General features: G+C 38.6%; 1 protein-coding gene across 6 annotated transcripts in view; it reads right to left on the minus strand.

The window, feature by feature from the left end:
• Positions 1-5,163: 5,163 nt before the first annotated feature.
• The window catches only part of ARMC4 (armadillo repeat containing 4), a 187,099-nt gene continuing 172,029 nt past the window's right edge, over positions 5,164-20,233 (minus strand). For 4 of the 6 annotated variants that reach the window (XM_032395839.1, XM_032395840.1, XM_032395838.1 and 1 more), the window contains one exon: positions 5,164-7,171. In XM_032395839.1, coding sequence (XP_032251730.1) covers positions 7,058-7,171 — 114 coding nt within the window. In that variant the 3' untranslated portion in view covers positions 5,164-7,057. The remainder of the gene's footprint in view (positions 7,172-20,233) is intronic. The other 2 variants (XM_032395842.1, XM_032395841.1) reach the window with 1 other exon arrangement.

Raw genomic sequence — 20,233 nt, forward strand, 5'->3', positions numbered from 1 at the left:
TTGCCTGATGGTTAGTGATGTTGAGCAAAAAATTTAAAATACAGAGTGGCTTGTCTTTTATTGCTATGGGACAGCACTGCTCTGGAGGTATACCAGGGCTCTTCCTAGTATAACAGAAGTAGAGTTCATTTCATGATCGTGGATTCATTCTCTAACATGTAAGAGACCAGCAGTATTTGTTACTTTTAAGACTTTATCAGTTCTGCCAATTTTTTCTTAACGTTTTTTCTCATACTTGTTCCTTTCTATTCCTTTTTTTTGTTTGCTTGTTTTTTTAATTTAAATTCAATTAATTAACATATAATGTATTATTAGTTTCAGAGGTAGAGGTCAGTGATTCATCAGTCTTATATAATACCCAACACTCATTATATCACGTGCCCTCCTTAATGTCCATCACCCAGTTACCCCATTCCCCCACCTCCAGCAACCCTCAGTTTGTTTCCTATGATTAAGAGTCTCTTATGGTTTGTCTCCCTCTCTGATTTCCTCTTGTTTTATTTTTTCCTATCTATTCCTATTCCCTAGTCTTGGCCCTCTGCATCTTTAAACTGGATCCCATGTTTATTGGTTTCATTTCCTCTCCTATAATCTATTCACTATACCCCTACCGGATTAACTTTTAAGAAACCCTTGTGTAGATATTTTTTTCTATGCTCAAAATGCAGTGACTACAGTCTGGGGAGTTTGCAGATTCTGGGTTTCCCAAAGATTCTGCATCAGTAGGTTGGGGTGGGGCCCAGACTTTTGCATTGTTAACAGGTACCCCAGACTGTCGTAAGCAGGAGGCCTGAGGAACAGTGGCCTGTAGGGTTAAGCTCAGATTCCTCAAAGTAATTTTCAGGACTCTTTTTACCTTCATAATCTGGTTAGTCCAATCTGTCTGAGGGAGAATGGAAAGAATCTATTCCTAGAGAACCTCTGGAGGAAAATAGCCTTCTGTCCTGAGTAGCTTTGATACTTGCCTGATTAAGGGCAAGTGATTTGGCCCTAAAGATGTCTCCAGCGCTGCTATTCTATGACCCTACACTTACCATTATGATAATCTACATCTTCAGCACAATTTTTCCAAGCTTCTTTCTGAATTTGAGGAAGTCAGCCTCTTTAGTACTGCATTTTGTAGTGCTATCATAATATAAATCTACATAGACCAAGATAGTTTTGACATGTGCCCTTTTGCACAAATTAGTTTCTTTGGTTTTCTATTGATTAGCTCCAGGCATCTTTAGGGGATGCAACTGTTAGGATTTAATCAAATAAGCTCTCATTCCAATAGACAAAGATTATGATGTTGCAGACTTGTGAACCGTATCTGGTTCACAGAATCATTTTGATTTTTCTGCATGTTTGCTGTTACAGAGTGTCTCATAAAAATTCATATGTCAAAGCCCTTAACCTCCAATCTCAAAATTTGGAGATCGCTTTTTAAGGAAGTAACTAAGGTTAAATGAGGTCAGAAGGGAGGGGCCTGATCCCATTGGACTAGGGTCCTTATAAGAAGAGGAAGAGACACCAGAGACTGGTCTCTCTTTGCATGCACACAGAGGAAAGGCCATATGAGGACACAGCAAGAAGGCATCTGTCTGCAAGCCAGAAAGAAAGGCCTCATCAGAAACCAACCTGCTGGCAGCTTGATCTTGGACTTCTAGCCTCTAGAACTGTGAGAAAATAAATGTCTGCTGTTTAAGCCACTGTGGTATTCTGTTATGGCAGCCCTAACAGACTGATACGATAGCCAATATTTAAAATTTGGGAGGGTGCCTGTAAAAATCTGAATTTCTCTTGAGAAGTTGTAAGATTTAGCAACAACTGGCTAGAGATGAGTAGTAATTTGTCTGCACTCTCTAGTTCTCTAGTCTCCACCAGTCCCTTTGTCTCCCAGATGTGTAGGCTAGAGGTCAGTTGCCAATTGTGTTGCTCTTATTTTATTTTTTATTGTTTTAATTTTAATTCCAGTGTAGTTAGCATACTGTGTTATATTAGTTTCAGGTGTACAATATAGTGATTCAACACCTCTACATATCACCTGGTGCTCATCATGACAGGTGCACTCCTTAATCCCCATCACCGATGTCCCCATCCCCCCACCCACGTCATGTCAATATCTCAAAAACAACAACATATCTTGCTCTCTCCACTCATTTCTGTTACTTGTCTAACCTTGTGAACACTGAGGTTTATAATTTCTAATGTAACATAGCTACTAGAAAAGGTCAGTTTTCTTTCCAATAGTGAAAAAGGATTTGCATTTAACTATACACACTCTTTATCTGAACTCCATTTTTTGATATATAGTCATTCTCTATGAGCAAGCCAACCAGCTATAGATTAAGCCTATATGAACCATATGATATACACTAATATACCTTTCAATCATTAAAATAAATTGGGACATAAATCTAAACTAATGACAAATCTTAACTCTGAACATCATGAGCCAATTATGTAATTTACAAAGGATGTCTTTTTATCAACTAATAAATCAGAGTGGCATGAACTGAAGAAAGAAAAGCTCCCTTTGGTCTTGACAGATGCAAATAAAGAATAAATTATTTTACTTGAAAATTTGAAAATAATGGATTTATAAGGATTCCATCTGTTACATGATTTCAAGTCAGCCATGACAGTTGTGCATCAAAAACATATTGAAATACTAACTTTATATCTTGCATTTATAGAAATTAAAGCATAAAACTTTTCAAGAGGCAGAAAGTGTAATAACCATTTGTCAGAGAAAATGGGAACAGAAACTGGAGACATAGAGATTTGAATGCAGAGAAAAAAGGAAAACAATTGCTAGAGGGCAAGGAAATTAATCTAACAATTAGAGCATGAAAGAATAGCACACAAAATGAGAGATGAGAAGTCTATGGTAGTCTACTGTATTTACTTGTTGGTAGGCATAATTTTGTTGGGACTGTATTTCTATTAGATTCATACAGGCAAAATATATTAGTAAATTACAATATTGTTTGTCTTAGGTATCTATAATGGAGTAAACAAATGAATGAATCAAAATCATTCTTTTCAAGACAACGTTTTATGAAGCAATCTATCAATGACCTTTTGAGTTATTTCATTTGTCTGCTTCCTATATGCTTGGGAAATAGAATTCATCTGCTTAATTTACAAAAACCAAATAAAATGTTCAGAATTTACTGTGGGCCACCCCAGTGTGTTTCAATTATGTGGTATTGTTAATTAGCTGTAGTTGAAAGTTATTGCAAATGTGCATTTTGCAGATGAAAAATATTTTGATAGTGGTTTAGATGTTGAAGCTACAATTCTTATTTCATCAAAAAACAAAAAACAAAAACAAAAAACAAACCCTGCTCAATTATTTTATCTATGGTTTGTGTAGCCCATTTGTTAACTGAGGATCTCTCTTTTAAAGTTAGTATTAGGAAGAATGTCTGCCTTTGAAGTTTCCAAATAATAAAAAAGTGAAATTCATTGGGAGTGTTTTTATTGAAAAAAAAAGTAATTCATGTTCTTTGTGAACAGACTAGAGAACATAGATGAGCAAAGAGAAAACAAAAACCATTCTTATTGTACCATTCAGATATAATCATTTGTTTAATCACAGCTTAGTGTCTTTAAGTTGTGTCTTCTTTCATTGTGACTAGCTACATGCATATAATTTTCTAAAAATGTGCCCCCACTGTGTATATACTGCTTCAGGACCTGCTATCCAATTTAACAATATTTTACGAAAGGCTTTCTATGTCATTAGCTAGTATTCTACAACATGTTTTCATTGTGTGGTTGGACCATAATTGAATTAACCAAATTTTTTCCTAACATTTGTAACATTATAAACAATGATGTGGTAAATACTCTTGTAGAATAACTGGGCACCATCTAAAAGGCACACAAAATTATAAAGCTTTTGGTGTGCATTGCCAAATTGCTCTTGCAGAATGACTGTGCCCATTTAGATAGACCTTAGTATGATATGAGAGTATCTGTTTTGCCAATTCTTCTGTATTTTAAATAAGATCACAAGTAGGAATTATATAATACAGTGCCTGCATATATTAGCATTATGTACAATTTGGTTCTCTTTCTCCTCCAGTCTGATTAAGGGACAGAATTCTACCTTCTACATTTGGGTACATGAGAAAGTGTTCTTTGGGTGGGCATTTAGTGCATTTGAGGCAGTGAGATTCTTAAATAAGTGGGTTTCCTTATTGTTTTCACTGAATTATAGGAATAAACATAGCCTATTCCATTCCCAAGTTTTCCATGGAATGAAATTAAACATCTTGAATTATTTGGACTGTGAAATTATCTTTTAAAGCTAATCCCATTAGGTCAAAGAAAAAAAGAAAAGATTTACTCAATGATCTCGGTTGTCTGTTTATCAACAACTGAGATTCTCATTTTCCTAAATGGAAATAAATTTTCTGAGTGTTTTGGATCATAGTCTCTTAATTCCAGGCAAATGCCTTAGAGAGGCGTAGTGATAATACCAAAATCTATCAAAATAACAGGATTTGCAATGCCATCCCCTAAGAAAACCAACCTTCTGTTAACGGTCAGAATCTAGCAAGGTCTTAAAAAGAAACAAGTTATTTTTAGTGCAAGTCATCCTGATAGTAGCAAAAGGACATTCACTATGAACAGCAGAATGATCATGGCAAGGATTTCTAAAAGGAAGCCCTGCAAACTGAAGACAGTGGAAGATCAAAGAATATCTACTTAAAATACCTTCCACCTTAAACTCCTTTCAGACTAAAATAACCGGCTATCACCAAGAGTATATTGGAGTCCCAGGATGTCCTAGGGAAGGACAAATCCTAAAAAAGAACTGTTGCTGAAAACTTATAAGGAATTAAGGTTGCCAGCTTTAAATAGCAGAAAATAAATTATAACACACAAAATCTTACCAAAAACTAATGAAAAAAATAAAAGATGAGTGCCATCGTAGCATGTAGTAACAAAGAGATGGTGTGGCTGTCCTCATGCTTGTTCATGGATAGCTCTGGGTGCTTTCACTGTCTTCCCTGCCCCGCCCAAGATTCAATTAGCCAAAATATAGTACATCATTAGTTTCAGATGTAGTGTTCAGTAATTCAGCAGTTGCATATAACACCCAGTGCTCATCACATCACGTGCCCTTCTTAATACTTCCACTGTCTTTGACATTTTTCTAGTAAGAGCAGAGTTTTCTGTGATGTCATTTCACACACACACACACACACACACACACACACACACAGCCAAAAATTGACCCTTAACTTCAGGTTCTCCTTTGCAGTACCTAAAAATACTACCTTTCTGGAGTTTAAGAATTTAAAAAAATTCTTAGGAACATACAAGATGATTTTCATGTTAATTTCCTTGATCTGTTTCCAAGTGCTTAGTTTCTTCTCAAATGACACTTTTGCTTTCCTTTTATGCATTTATTAACCATAAAAAATGAAAACCCCAGCTTCTTTCTATGAAGCCTATTGTAAAGAACAGTCCTTCACTTCCAATTACTCTTCCAATTCTTTCTGTGCTGTTTTCTACCTGCTGCTTCCCGTGGCTCCTAGGACCCCCTAATTCCAAGAATATCTTGAAATCTTAAGACAGTGGTAAAAGCTTCCTTTAATAAAAATATAAAAATAATGTTTGTTCATTTTCTATAGCTGTCATAATCCATGATTTCTAAGATGTATTTTTAATGTTCATGAACCACGGTGAAACAGTAATTTTAACATTAGAACATGTTGAAAGTTAAAGGATTTACACTATCATTTAAATTCAGTTCTTAGCATTAATACCATTGCCTTGTTCTTATTATCTTCTTTTATAACCTCCTCTCAAAAGCAAGGAAGATGAATTGGTGTTTTACAAAACCTTGAAATCCTCAGAAATGTCTTTATCTTTTTATCAGAGAATCTATCACTAGTATAATTTTCATCCTGTACAGGCTTTTCATTTCATACAAATTATTTACATTTAATTCAATTAAGTTTATGATCTTCTCCAAATTATGACAAACATAGACAGTACTTAGTATTTTTTAATAAAATCGCCTAGCCTGCTCTTCAAAGAATTACCCGAGATTGTCAGTTTATGGAGCTGATGCATACAAAGCTCTTTTCCTGACTAGTACTGGATGCTTGGGACAGTTAGTTCCCAAACATTTTAGCACACCGAGGTTACATATGCGATTCTTTTAAGTGGCCTCTAATGTTTCCATAACCTGATAAAATGCTATTAATCTTTTGTGGCCACTTTTAAAAAAGTACTTTGTGTGCTAAAAGCGAGTTCAGAAATTCAAAGCAATTTTATGTGAAGTAATATTATCCTTACAGCAGCATAAATTAATTCTTCAATAAAAATGTTGGTCATTCCTGTGAGGGAAATAAAACATATAATTGTTTATGCTTTGTAAGTCTGAAAGTAAAAATCCCACTTATTGCTTATGTTTTTGTGATTTGCATTATCTGGTACAGTGACAGTCACACATTATCTTCTCTGATGTTTGATAGTATTTAGGAGAAATCTGGAATGACCTCAGGATGATCTCTCTAGGTCCCACTGCTTGACTCTAAATTCTATTTAATAACAGTTCGTGAAATCAGCACGTCTCCTTAGAGCTCTCCCGTGGGTTGCAAGTGATCAAACAGACAAAACCATGATGACAGGGCAGTGAGATAGGTTTAACAGAAGGGAAATTCTAAAGACATGCAGGAATGACTGTTGAACTGCACACCAGGAAGGCCATATCTTTTATTAAAATCATCACAAATACAAAAGTATCACTGAAATAGATATATGTACTGTATACATATGTTCTCAAATTCCTGGAAAATTATCACAAATTTTTTGGCTTTACATTTCATTACATGGCATATCCCTAAAATATTAAATAGGACACAAATATCTATGCAATTTGTGAATGAATAACACCCTTTGCATTTTTAATTCCTGTGTTTTCATCCAGACATTTATCTGTTTGTGAAGCATTTGCTAATAAATGCTTCCTGATCTAGGCTTCCTGGCCATGGGACTGCCAGGTTCTCTGTCATGCAAAATTTGGTAGCTGGTAACGTCTATTCACATTTCAAGTGTATCTTGCCTTCTCTATAGCAAGAGCCAGTCTGCGTATGTTGGATATACAACCAGCGGCAGCTTCCTGGAGTTCCTCGTCTGGGGACCCAACCATATCCAGCAGAAGCTGTCACATGTAAAAGAGGAGGATGAAAAGGGAAACAAATATAAATTAATTAATTAAATTAACCTCAAGGCATAAAGTTAGGCTTTGAAAACAATTCTCAATATTAAATGTTTTTAAAAGTCACCAAAAAAAAAAAAAGGTACGAGAAATTCCATTTAGGCAAATGCAAATATAAATGGTACTTAACCAGACGCAGGGATTTCTCATGAAATGCTTACCTTTTTATTTTCTGGAGCCGAGCTAGACCTGTTTCTGCCTCCTTTCTTTGGTCATCTAACTGCTATGGATTCAGTGTTGCAATTTCTCTTGCATTCTTTCTGGCTTTTCTGCCTCCAGGCCAACCCAACTGCATACTATGCCTAGACGATTAGTGTGCCCCCTTAGATTTAATTTCTCTGTATTCCAGCCTACCTGATCATGTCACAACCTAATTATGTCAATTCCCTAACTGCATTGACTCCCAGTGCTAAATAACTATAGCCCAGTCTGTTAACTCGTCCTTTGAAGGATTTTTGTGCTCTGACCTCAGTTTGCCTTTCTAGCCATTCATCTTTCTCTTGCTGTATCTTGTACTCCAAGGTCACACACTGCCCCACTTCTTTTGCCCTCATTGATGCCATCCCTCTTCCTAAAAGGCTCTCTCATCCTCTTCTCTGACTTTCTAAATTTTATCCATCTTTCATGACCCAGTTAACTTTTCCTCAAAGCCTCCACTGATTTCCATCAAATAAGATGCTATTTCTCCCTCATCAGAACTCAGCAGTTTACTCAAATGCCTATTACTATCCTTATATCTCCCCTTTTATTTATTTTATTTTTTTAAAGTTTTATTTTTTTATTTACTTAAGTAATCTCTACACGCAACGTGGGGCTCAAACTCATGACCCTGAGATCAAGAGTTGCATGCTCTTCCAACTGAGACAGCCAGGCGCCCCTATCTTCCCTTTTAAACAGTTATTTGGATTAATGTTTTCTGTCCTTCTTTAGATTGTAAACTCTGAAACTTATAATACGTATCATGCCTAATACATAGTAGATACCAAATAAGTGTCAAAGAAATGAATTAGAACTTTAAAAATCTATCAATTATGATTCCAATGAGTAGTTCTGACAAAGGATTTGAAAATTTAATTTGAGTCGTATATTTTCTACACAGTAGCAATTGGGTACAAATGTTGATAGTGACAGAAAAGAAGGATGACTTGACAAGCAAAGAGATGTTGTAAAGAGAAATGTTGTGAAACATCTTAAATATGGCGGGCTTAGGGGTTGGGCTTTTATTCTCTAGGTAATAAAAAGGAGTTATTTAAGCACTTTAATCAGGAGAGTGGCATGGTCACGTTTGTATTTTAGAAAGATAACTTTCACGGCACCGTGAAGAATATGGACTATAGAGAAAAGAAACTGAAGGATCCTTGCAGTCCTTCAGGCCAGAGGTGATGAGGACTGAATACAGCAAGACCTAGGGATAGTGCGGCCAGAATGAGTTGAAGGGACATTTGGGGGGTTAAACTGTTCAACAAATGGCCCAAGTTTAGCTGGTTATCCAAATAGAAGAAAATAAAGATGGTAATCTCCCATCATAACATAAACATCACGTCCAGGTGGATTAATGATTGAAATAAGAAAGGAAAAACATAAAACATTTGGAATGTTGTAGATGAGAAAACCCTGATCAAACTGAGGTACTGAAGGATGTCTGCCTTCTCAGGTCCTCGACCTCCTCATTGTCCATGGTCTTCACCACCCTTCAGCCCTCCGCTTCCAGGGTCACAGCCTGGTCCTTATTTTTCATCACTCTCAACAGTGCCACCTCCAAACTCTCTGACCACTGTTTCTTCTCCTGTGATTTGGCCATTGAACAGCTCCTACTTGTTTGTCCTCTTTGTGATCTCTAGTCCATTAGCCTGTATATTTTTTTCTCTAACCATCTCCTGTCTTCTCTTCCTCCAGAACCGGTTTAGATTCCACAGTCCATCTTTTCATTGGCATTCTCTTACTAGTGTCTTAAACCTCCTCATGACATCCATCTGGCAAAACTGTAACTGTGCATAAGTGCAGCTCTGTCTTCACCATGCCCCCCACCAATAACAGAACCCTCTTGGAGGCAGTAAGTATAACAGGCAAATGAATACAATATAAATCCAACCTCTACTAGATTTTCATCGCTGCTCAGCAATCTAAATATGTCTCTAAGTATGTCACTTTCTCACCCTTGTCAGGCCTATTTCAAGTCTTCTTCATTTTTCTCCAATCTCCAACTCTTCCTTACAGCTCCCATTCTCAACAGATAACCTGGAAGGGCTCCTTCATAAACTTGATAGAAGTCATCAGATAGGAACTACTCCAACCAAATCTGCAACTTTACCTCCTTCTTAGCACACCTTTTCCTTCTTCCTTCCAGTCATAATGGATGTCTCTTTCCTTCTACCTAAGGTCTACCATGCCACTTGTATTCTCTATCCAGTCTCCTTCTCTAGGACATTTTACTACCATGTACCCCCTCCTTCTTACTTTATCTTTAACCTCTCCCTTCTACTGATTCCTTCCCATCATCATTTAAACCATGTCTCCACATCTTAACCTCCCCACCCCTCTGCCCCCACCACCACTCTGATTCCTTTTCTTCTCTTCATAGCCAGATTTCTTTATTTTTCTTAAATTGTTATTGAGAGAGAAAGAGAGGGGGGAGGCGCAGAGGGAGAGAGAGAATCTTAAGCAGGCTCCATGCTCAGTGTGGAGTCCTATGTGGGGCTCGATCTCACCACCCTGAGATAGTGACCTGAGCAGAAATCAAGAGTAGATGCTTAACCGATTGAGCCACCCAGGCACCCCTAGCCAGACTTCTTTAAAGAGTTGTCTGGACTCACTGTCTCCAGTCTTAAATTCTGTTCAACTCACTCCAGGTTGGCTTCTGCATTCATCTCTCCACTGAAACAGCCCTCTTGAGGTCATCAAAAACTTTCATCTTGCAAAGAACAATAGACACTTCTGACTCATCTTATTTGACTCCTTACAGTGTTTGATATAACTGATCACCTTGTCCTCTTTGAAATGACCTATGCCATTGGCTTCTTATAGCACACTGTCCTTGTACCCATGTGTCCTCATCTTCTCCCTCTTCAGTGATGGCTCTTTCTCCTCCTCCCATCCATAACTTGTTAGAGTTCCTTAGAACAAATTCCTCTTCTGTCTTCATTCTGTTTTCTCTCCCTAAAGGGTTTCTTTCACTACCTGCCTTCAAATATCATTTATATGGAGCCATCTTCTCAATTTATGTCTCTACCTCAGAACCTTCTTCTGGAGAGCACACTTCATATCCAGTGCTTCTTAGACATCTCCACGAGGCAGTGTCAGAACTGTCTTGAACTTAATATGTTACAGGTGAAATTTCTATTTTTTTTTTTTTCTATCTAAAGGTTTCTATCTAAACCTGTAATACCCCTCCCCCTCAGTATTCTCCTGGATCAGTGAAGATATCACCACTTGGTTGCTCAAGTCAGAAATCTCCTCACGTCACACCCACTCCCACCTCATCTCCCCTGCACTCCATCCAACAATTATCATATCTTTGCGATTTAACTGCCTACACTTACTCCAAAGTCATTTGCTTCTCTCTATTGCCATTGTCACCACCCCTGTAAAGCCTACAACAGTTTCCCACTGTCCTTACACCCTCTCTTGCCTGGCCCCCAACCAATCATTCATACTGCATCCAGAGTAATGTCCTAAATTGTGAAGTTCACCAACAAGGGGCAAAATTGTAGAGAAGCAAAGGGAATAAGACATGATCAGTCTTCTGAGATTCAAGGAAGGAAATACTCTTCTGAGTAAGGGAAAGAGGGCTGTTTGCGGGAGCTCCTGCCTTGGGAGTTTTGTATTGTTAAAGTAATTAAACAAGGAGGCCATTAGACAAGGTGGCTCTAAAGCTTTGATGGCCTATGTAAGCAAACCAAAATCTAACCCAGAGTCAACACACTTGAATCTAAGAAAATGAAACCTGAGGCCAATCAATTACAAATAGTCAACTAGGCTCTCCCCAATAAGGCAACTGCTTACACTATAGCCAATCAAATACTTTCCTTGCTTTGCTTCTGTATCTTCTTTATTAAAAACCTTCCCCTAGCTCCTGGTGGTGGAGCGCTTCTAACCACTTTCAGTTTGGCACTGCCTGGTTTGAATCAAGCCTCAGTTCATCTTTTAACAGCATTGCTGAGTATTTTGCTCGATAACTGAGGTGTTAGATGGAGGAAATAGGTTGTAGGACTGCAGTTCATTTGAATAGCCATGTAGTACGAGCTGGGCTGGAAGGGAAGTGCAAACAGAAGGCTACTGATAATCTGGGAGACCGTCTGGAAGAATTAGAAAGGGAGATCTCTGTTAAGTGAGAAAACAGTGTTAGTGGAATTGAAGCTCAGGAAGAAGTTGAAAAATAGGATGTTAAAGTTTGAGAATGGATTCTCTGGAGTTTAAGATTCTACAGATAAAGTTGTCTTGATTATCGACAAGGTCCTGGATGTGACCATGGGAACATAGGTCAATATAAGATTGTTAGGCAATTTTATGCACACACACACACACCCCTATGAACACATTTATTTAACTTATATTCTCATTTTTCTCTGCAGAAAGAACAAATAGTGGAAAAATAATGAGCAGGAAGAACAGAGTAGCCAGCGCTCCTTGGTTACCGTAACACATGGCTTAGATGTCTCGGTATTGTAACTCACACTTAAATCCCTTTTCTAGCTTGCAACTTTTAACTCTTGATCTACAATTCAATGTTTTTATTAATTTATTTGCTTATACCTCATCTTACTGTCATATGAAAGCTGCTAAAGCAGATATGAAGCTTAGACTATTTCTTCTAAATATATACTTTTAAAAAAAAGATTTTATTTGTCAGATAGAGAGAGAGTGCACAAGCAGGAAGAGGGGCAGAGGGAGAAGGAGGCCCTTTGAGATGTGGGTCTCAATCCCAGGACCCTGGGATCATGACCTGAGCGGAAACGCAGACGCTTAACTGACTGAGCCACCCAGGCTCCCCTTCTAAATACATACTTAACACAGACTTTCACCCACCCCTCTTTTTTCACACGCACACATTTTAGTTGTCCACCTCCATCCCTATAACCTTCTGTCACTCTTGAGTATTGAGTATGAGCTATAAATGTGGAGATTTTGCTCCTTTGTGTCCTTACAAAATCAATAAACAAGAGCAGTCCCAGTCTTGACGCCAAGGGAGCCTGATATTGATACTTCTCTATTCTCAGCTGGACCTATTTTTTCTTTCAATTCTGCTTTCCAAGCTTTAAATTGGTTCTTTAATCAAAACAAAACATTCTAATAATTTTTTTGGTAAATTACATAATCCCTTAATGTTTTTTAAAAAAATTATTAATAATTTCCCTTTACATAATGTATTTTCTCCTTCCTTCCCCCAAGAAGACGATGATTCAAAAGAATTCATGAATTCCCTCATCGATTCCATTGTTTTATAAATAGAGCATTAAAGTCTTCCAACAGCCTAGATCATTTGAATAGACAATATTTATTACTATATTAATTTTTTATTATAGCCATATCATTATAATGAATGTCAGTTACCTGTCAGCTTTTCTGGGCCCTGGATGAGGGAGGGCCTGATGCTCCATGAAAAGCTTGATTTCCACAAGCAAATGGGATGTATAGATAATCTACTGCCTGAGTTCTCTGTCTATGTTGTTCAGGAAGTTGGAGAAACATAGATTGCTAGCTCCAACAAGCCCAGCTAATGCCTATCTCACAAGGCCAGCCTGCCTTGCTTTTATACTGCTCCTTGGTCTCTCCTCCAGTAGATTCTGTTGTTGATATTTTTTAAATCCAGGAAGAGGTGAAATAGAAATCTAGCTGTGAACCCAGACTATCCGAGCAGGGAACTAGATGCTTGCCTTATGCAGGTCAGCTGCTTTCTAGGAAAGGCAAACAGTAGTCAAGGGGCTGGGTTTTGAGGTCATAGCTCCTTGGATTTGGATTTGTATCCTGACTCTTCCACTTACTGGTTGGGTTACTGAACTGCTAAACCCGATCTTCTCATAAGTTTAAGAGGATCACCTGACTCTGAGGCTTCTTGTGAAGATAAGTGAGAGAATAGAGACCTTGAAAAAATGTTTAAACACCTGTATTCACAGCTTCTTCCTGTCTTTACATCCTTTGATCCTCCCCTGCTCTCCTCTTCCCATTTTGTCTGACTGTTCCCTGAGCCTTCTACGGATCCAAGCATGGACTGTGTGAGAGGAAAAACTGGAGAAGCACAGGCAGGGAGAATTCACACCAGAAAGGCAGAGGATTCCTTGTGGGAGAGAAAGAAACAACATGTGGGGAAGGAAAGGAGGAAGGTGGAGAGAGGGAAGAGTTTCCACCCTGTTTTGAATAGAGTTTGGAAAAGTTGGAATGGAGGGGGTTATTTTAGGAGCAACTTTAGGGTGAGACAGATATACTGAGTATAAAAAAAGATAAGAGGATTTTAAAGAAGTTTAACAGTGCACGATTGTGCTGTTTTCAAGAAAGGGTGCAACGAGGATTAAAGTTACTTTCAATTGCTATTTGGTCGCCAGGCTTTTGGGTCTGACTGCATTTCCATGTCAGGACTGGACCACGAGGCAGCTTGGCTTCATACAGGTTATGCATTTGAATCACATAAACCCATGCTCAGTACAAAGTAAGAACTTCATAAGTGGTATTCATTATCATGGTGATTATTTCGCCAGGTCTGAAGTCTGGTTCTGGCGTCTATTCCCTGGAGCCCAGCCCTGGTTAGCTTGGGAGGCATGAGGAAGCCGGAATTTTGGCCCTGAGGTCGGGCTAGCCCTGTCAGCACTTGCTGCAGTCCGCACCTCTTCTCTGGTTGACCCCTATGGGCACCGGGGGCCCAGGCTTTACTTGGCATCAGCTGTTGCCACCACACCCCGCATGGCTCCCTTGGAAAGCGGCCCTTTGGCCATCTGATACCTGCCCAAACTGGACCTGCATTTTGCCCATTATCCCTCAGATCTTGTTTTTGCTCTGTGGTTCCCCCCTCCTCTGGCTTTCCCAGTCAGTTGCATTTATTCCCAAACCCTTGATGCCAGTTATATAATTTCTTATTACATAAACTAATGGACTGGGAGTGTGAAATATACTAGTCATAACGTTTGGCAGGCTGTTGGCATCTCGGTGTTTCACACAAAGCCTGCAGCGTGTTGACTATGCCAGGAGTCAGAAGATAAAGGGTGCAGAGGAGAGGATCTGCTGTGCATTCACATGCTTTATGTTAGAATGTAATGTTAAATCAATGCAGGTCCCTTTTTATGACTCTACTCTGTAAATGACTTTTTCTAGGACCTGAGTAACTTCTAGCCCTGAATGCATTAAGAGGACTACTACTCTTTGGGGGATTAATTTAGCCTCAGTTCCTTGCATTAACCACGAGGTTTCATTCTGGATCACATATGGTAGTTAGTAAATGTTTAATCTAAAAGCTCAACTAGTGGAACCCAGCAGTCCAGTATCTTAAAGGCGTAAAGTAGAGATGAGGGTGAAATTTTAAAAAAATAAGCAAAAGGAGAAAAGGATGGCTTAGAACAGTACCTGTGGTAGGCAGTAAGAGTTGCTTCCTTAAATGTAGGAGTGACTCCCTGGCATCGGGCCTGCAGGTTATCTAACATTCGTACAATGTGAAATGATTTTATGAGCTACCAAGCTTACTATGTGCCAGGCACTGTGATTTATTCTTCACTAGTGAATTAATGCTGCTCACCCATTTTCCTTCGCCAGGAACATTCTCAATCAAGGGTCTAGTGTTGGAAGTGTAGAATTTTCTGTGTGCTCAGGGTAGGAACGGCTTGATATTTGAGAAGCACTCCTGAGACTCTCCTTCGGTGATGCTGCTCTCTGAATTTACTGGCTTTCCTGCATTTTATTTACTGCTGTCAATGAATGTCACTCATTGTGTTGTTAATACACCCAGAGGCTGTGTTGGTAATGCTGCTTTACAAATTGAAAAAGGATGTGCTACTTGCCCAAACCACTATCTGAACAATATGTGTCTTGGTTTTGAATTGGACTCAGGATTATATGCTTTTGTTTCTCTAAAGAGCTTAGTAAGCAAACTAGGGCACTCAGAGGAATGCTTTAAAATGAAGAGAAACATTCATATAATGGAAACTTAGGGCAAAATTCTGCATCTGATGGGCAGCTAACAGAAAGTAAAGAGCAGCGGGGCGCCTGGGTGGCTCAGTCGTTAAGCGTCTGCCTTCGGCTCAGGTCATGATCCCGGGGTCCTGGGATCAAGTCCCGCATCGGGCTCCCTGCTCAGCGGGGAGCCTGCTTCTCCCTCTCCCTCTGCCCCTCCCCCTGCTTGTGCTCTCTCTCTGTCAAATAAATAAATAAAATCTAAAAAAAAAAAAGAAAGTGAAGAGCAGCATGTATTTTCCAATCACTAACCCAGAGGGCGGTTTGTAATACTTTGCAATAATTACAGAAAGGGGTACTTTCTTAGGAAAGTGAGATGCAAATTGGGTACAAGTGATTATGGAATCAGTACACTCTTCTGGGTGTATAGTTTTTGATCTGTCGACATTTTCCAACTATAAAAGCATTTCTGATATTATAAGGGGGAAAAACACCTCAGGTTTACCTTTTTGAAGTGTTTGTTCCTTTCCAAAACTTTCCTCTTTTTAATCTTTCCCTCTCCCAAACATACCCAGGGAACTTAAATTTATTGGGAGTTTCATATGTACACTGAAGGAAAACTAGCCCCCTTGCTTTCAAAGTTAATTGCATAGAGTGCTTTAAAACATCATTCAAACACATTACTTTTTACAACGCTGGTGTGAATGAGGACAAGGGGAGGGGCACAAAGCGTGGTTTGTGGATCGGGCTAACACAAATACTTCCTCCAGTGTCAAAGGCTTTGATCTCAAGGCGCATGCCCTCACTACGCAGCTGTGACCTATGATTCACATCCCCTGGAAGGTGAGGCAAAGGTAGCATGGGAATCGGTGTCTGCATTCAATTTTTACTTTTATATCTAACAGTTCATGATTTTATATAATATTTCAGTTGTATGAAAAATATGTACCAATTTGAGTGATAACAGATTTTCTTGTGGTTTGACTCAACATTGTTTGGGTGAACACAGACTGGAAGTATGAGTTTTAATTAGAGCCGGATGAGCTCTGAAATACCTGCATGCACTCCAAGCTTAGCAGGTTTTCCAGAAAGATCTTGAGTTCCCAGAGCTCATTTGAACTGTGAACCCTTTCGCTGTTTTCCAATTCACAAGGCATCGCGGTGTGGTTATAACACTAGTGTGTAGCCTGGTAACAAGCAATGCATTCGTGCCGTATCTGCCCCGCACACTGGCTTCCCGGGCCTCCAGGTTGGCTGAGGCTCCACAGTGGTTTCTCTCACATCCCGACTTTGAGCCCTGGTAATTCATTTCATATGACAGCTCACCAGAGCCGTGGGCCTCAAAACATATTTTACATTTGCTGTTTGGGGCAAAACCCTTGATTCTATTTAGTCAGTGAAGTGGATCAAGGGGCTTGCCTTTTAGTGGTATCTGTCTGCCTCCCGGTGACAGGAGTGTGTGCCCTGTTTACGGGATCTGGGGTTCATGTCCGCAAAGCTTGAAAGTGGGGTCTACTTGTTTGATCTGGTGCTTCTTCTGTGCAGATGTACATTTACACTTGAGTAGGTTTGCCCTCTGGTTTTTCTTCCACGTTGTTTTTCCATGAGTGTTCCAGTAGAGAGCTTTTGTGCCCAGACACACACACACACACACACACACACACAAACACACACACAGATTGGAGTGCTGGATCTAGAGTACCTGAAGGTAGAAAGGGGATATATAATAAAGAGAGCCCTAACAACCTTCTAAAGCATGCTAGAAATTCTAGAAATGGACAATGCCTTGATGACTGGCAGCATCAGGAGATTGTGGGACTCTGCGCTCTTTGTCGGAGGAAAAGGAAGAGGTAAGTCTTCAAGTGCCCTGCATGGAAGTTCATGATATCCTTTGGAATGGCCTCAAGTTGCTCTTCAATTTTTTTTCCTATCAAATATAAAGAATATCTGTGCATATGGGAGTTTCCTGGCTAAGAATGCTAAAGAAATGATAGGCTAGGAATGGATAAAAAGATTTATGAGGAGAGGGTTGTTTAGGATTGCATTTTGCTTTTGGGTAGATCAAAGTGACAAAGATAATTCTCTGGAAGTAAAAAAAAATAGTATGTTCTCATAGATTATGTAGTGTAGTGGCAGGGAGTTCATGCTTTGAGTTCACAGTCTGGGTCTGAATCCTGGCTTCTCCTAACCACATATGACGTGTGGTAACTCTCTCCAAATATGGTATTTGTCTTTCTTTGACTGACTTATTTCACTGAGCATAATACCCTCCAGCTCCATCCATGTCATTGCAAATGGCAAGATTTCATTCTTTTTGATGCCCTAGTAATATTCCATTGTATATATACACCACATCTTTATCCATTCATCAGTCGATGGACATTCGGGCTCTCCAGTTTGGCTATTGTTGAAAATGCTGCTGTGAACATCGGGGTGCATGCACCCCTTCGAATCTGTATTTTTGTATCCTTTGGGTAAATACCTACTAGTGCAATTGCTGGGTCGTAGGGTAGTTCTATTTTTAACTTTTTGAGGAAACTCCATACTATTTCCTCCATTCCCACCAGCAGTGCAAGAGGGTTCCCCTTTCTCTACATCCTTGCCAACATCTGTTGTTTCCTGTGTTGTTAATTTTATCCATTCTGATAAGTGTGAGGTGGTATCTCTTCATGGTTTTGATTTGTATTTCCCTGATGATGAGTGATATTGAGCATCTTTTCATGCGTCTGTTGTCCATCTGGATGTCTTCTTTGGAAAAATGTCTATTCATGTCTTTTGCCCATTTCTTAACCAGACTATTTGTTTTTTGGGTGTTGAGTTTGATAAGTTCTTTATAGATTTTGGATACTAACCCTTTATCAGATATGTCATTTGCAAATATCTTCTCCCATTCCATAGGCTGCCTTTTAATTTTGTTGATTGTTTCCTTCACTGTGCAGAAGCTTTTTATCTTGGTGAAGTCGCAGTAGTTCATTTTTGCTTTTGTTTCCCTTGTCTCTGGTGACATGTCTAGTAAGAAGTTGCTCTGGCCTAGGTCAAAGAGGTTGCTGCCTATGTTCTCCTCTAGGATTTTGATGGTTTTCTGTCTCACATTTAGGTCTTCCTTCCATTTTGAATTTATTTTTGTGTATGGTGTAAGAAAGTAGTCCTCATTCATTCTTCGGCATGTGGCTGTCCAATTTTCCCGACACCATTTGTTGAAGAGACTGTCTTTTTTCCATTGGATATTCTTTCCTGCTTTGTCGAAGATCAGTTGACCATAGAGTTGTGGGTGCATTTCTGGGTTTTCTATTCTGTTTTATTGATCTATGTGTCTGTTTTTGTGCCAGTACCATACTGTCTTGATGACTACAGCTTTGTAAAATAGCTTGAAGTCTGGAATTGTGATGCATCCAGCTTTGCTTTTCTTTTTCAGGATTGCTTTGGCTATTCAGGGTCTTTTGTAGTTCCCTACAAATTTTAGGATTGTTTGTTCTAGCTCTGTGAAAAATGCTGGTGGTATTTTGAAAGGGATTGCATTAAATGTGTAGATTGCTTTGGGTAGTATAGACATTTTAACAATGTTTGTTTTTCCAATCCATGAGCATGGAATGTTTTTCCATTTCTTTGTACCCTCTTCAATTTCTTTCATAAGTGTTCTATAGTTTTCAGAGTACAGATCTTTTACCTCTTTGGTTAGGTTCATTCCTAGGTATCTTATGGTTTTTGGTATAATTGCCAATGGGATCAATTCCTTGATTTCTTTTTCTGCTGCTTCATTATTGGTGTATAGAAATGCAACAGATTTCTGTGTGTTGATTTTTATATCCTGCAACTTTGCTGAATTCATGTATTAGTTCTAGCAATTTTTTGGTGGAGTCTTCCAGGGTTTCTACATAGAGTATCATGTTATCTGCAAATAGTGAAAGTTTGACTTACTTCTTTCTTGCCACTTGGATGCCTTTGATTTTTTTTTTCTTTTTTTTTATTGTTTGATTGCTGAGGCTAAGACTGCTGGTACTATGTTAAATAGTAATGATGAGAGTGGACATCCCTGTCTTGTTCCTCACCATAGAGGAAAAGCTCTCAGTTTTTCCCCATTGAGGATAATATTGGCTGTAGGTCTTTCCTATATGGCTTTTATGATGTTGAGGTATGTTCCATCCATACCTATTTTATTGAGGGTTTTTATCAAGATTGGATGCTGTATTTTGTTAAATGCTTTTTTTTTGCATCTATTGAGAGGATCGTATGGTTCTTATCCTTTCTTTTATTAATGTGGTGTATCACATTGATTGATTTGTAAATATTGAACCACCCCTGCAGCCCAGGAATAAATCCCACTTGATCATGGTGAATAATTCTTTTAATGCATCATTGGATTTGATTTGCTAGTATCTTGTTGAGAATTTCTGCATCCATGTTCATCAGGGATATTGGCTTGTAATTCTCCTTTGTAGTGGGGTCTTCATCTGGATTTGGAATCAAGGTAATGCTGACCTCATAAAATGAGTTTGGAAGTTTTACTTCCATTTCTATTTTTGGGAACAATTTGAGAACAGGTATTAAGTCTTCTTTAAATGTCTGGTAGAATTTGCCTATGAAGAAGCCATCTGGTCCTGGACTTTTGTTGGTTGGGAGATTTTTGATTACTGATTCAATTTCTTTGCTGGTTATGGATCTGTTCAAATTTTCTATTTCTTTCTGTTTCAGTTTTGGTAGTTTGTATGTTTCTAGGAATTTATCCATTTCTTCCAGTTTGCCCAGTTTATTGACATATAATTTTTCATAATATTCTCTTATAATTGTATCTCTGTGGTATTGGTTGTGATCTCTCCTCTTTCATTCATGATTTATTTGGGTCCTTTATCTTTTCTTTTTGATAAATCTGGCTAAGGGTTTATCAATTTTATTAATTCTTTCAAAGAATCA

This window comes from Phoca vitulina, unplaced genomic scaffold (assembly GCF_004348235.1).
Source record: "Phoca vitulina isolate PV1807 unplaced genomic scaffold, GSC_HSeal_1.0 scaffold88, whole genome shotgun sequence".
In the NCBI taxonomy this organism is placed as follows: Eukaryota; Metazoa; Chordata; class Mammalia; order Carnivora; family Phocidae; genus Phoca; species Phoca vitulina.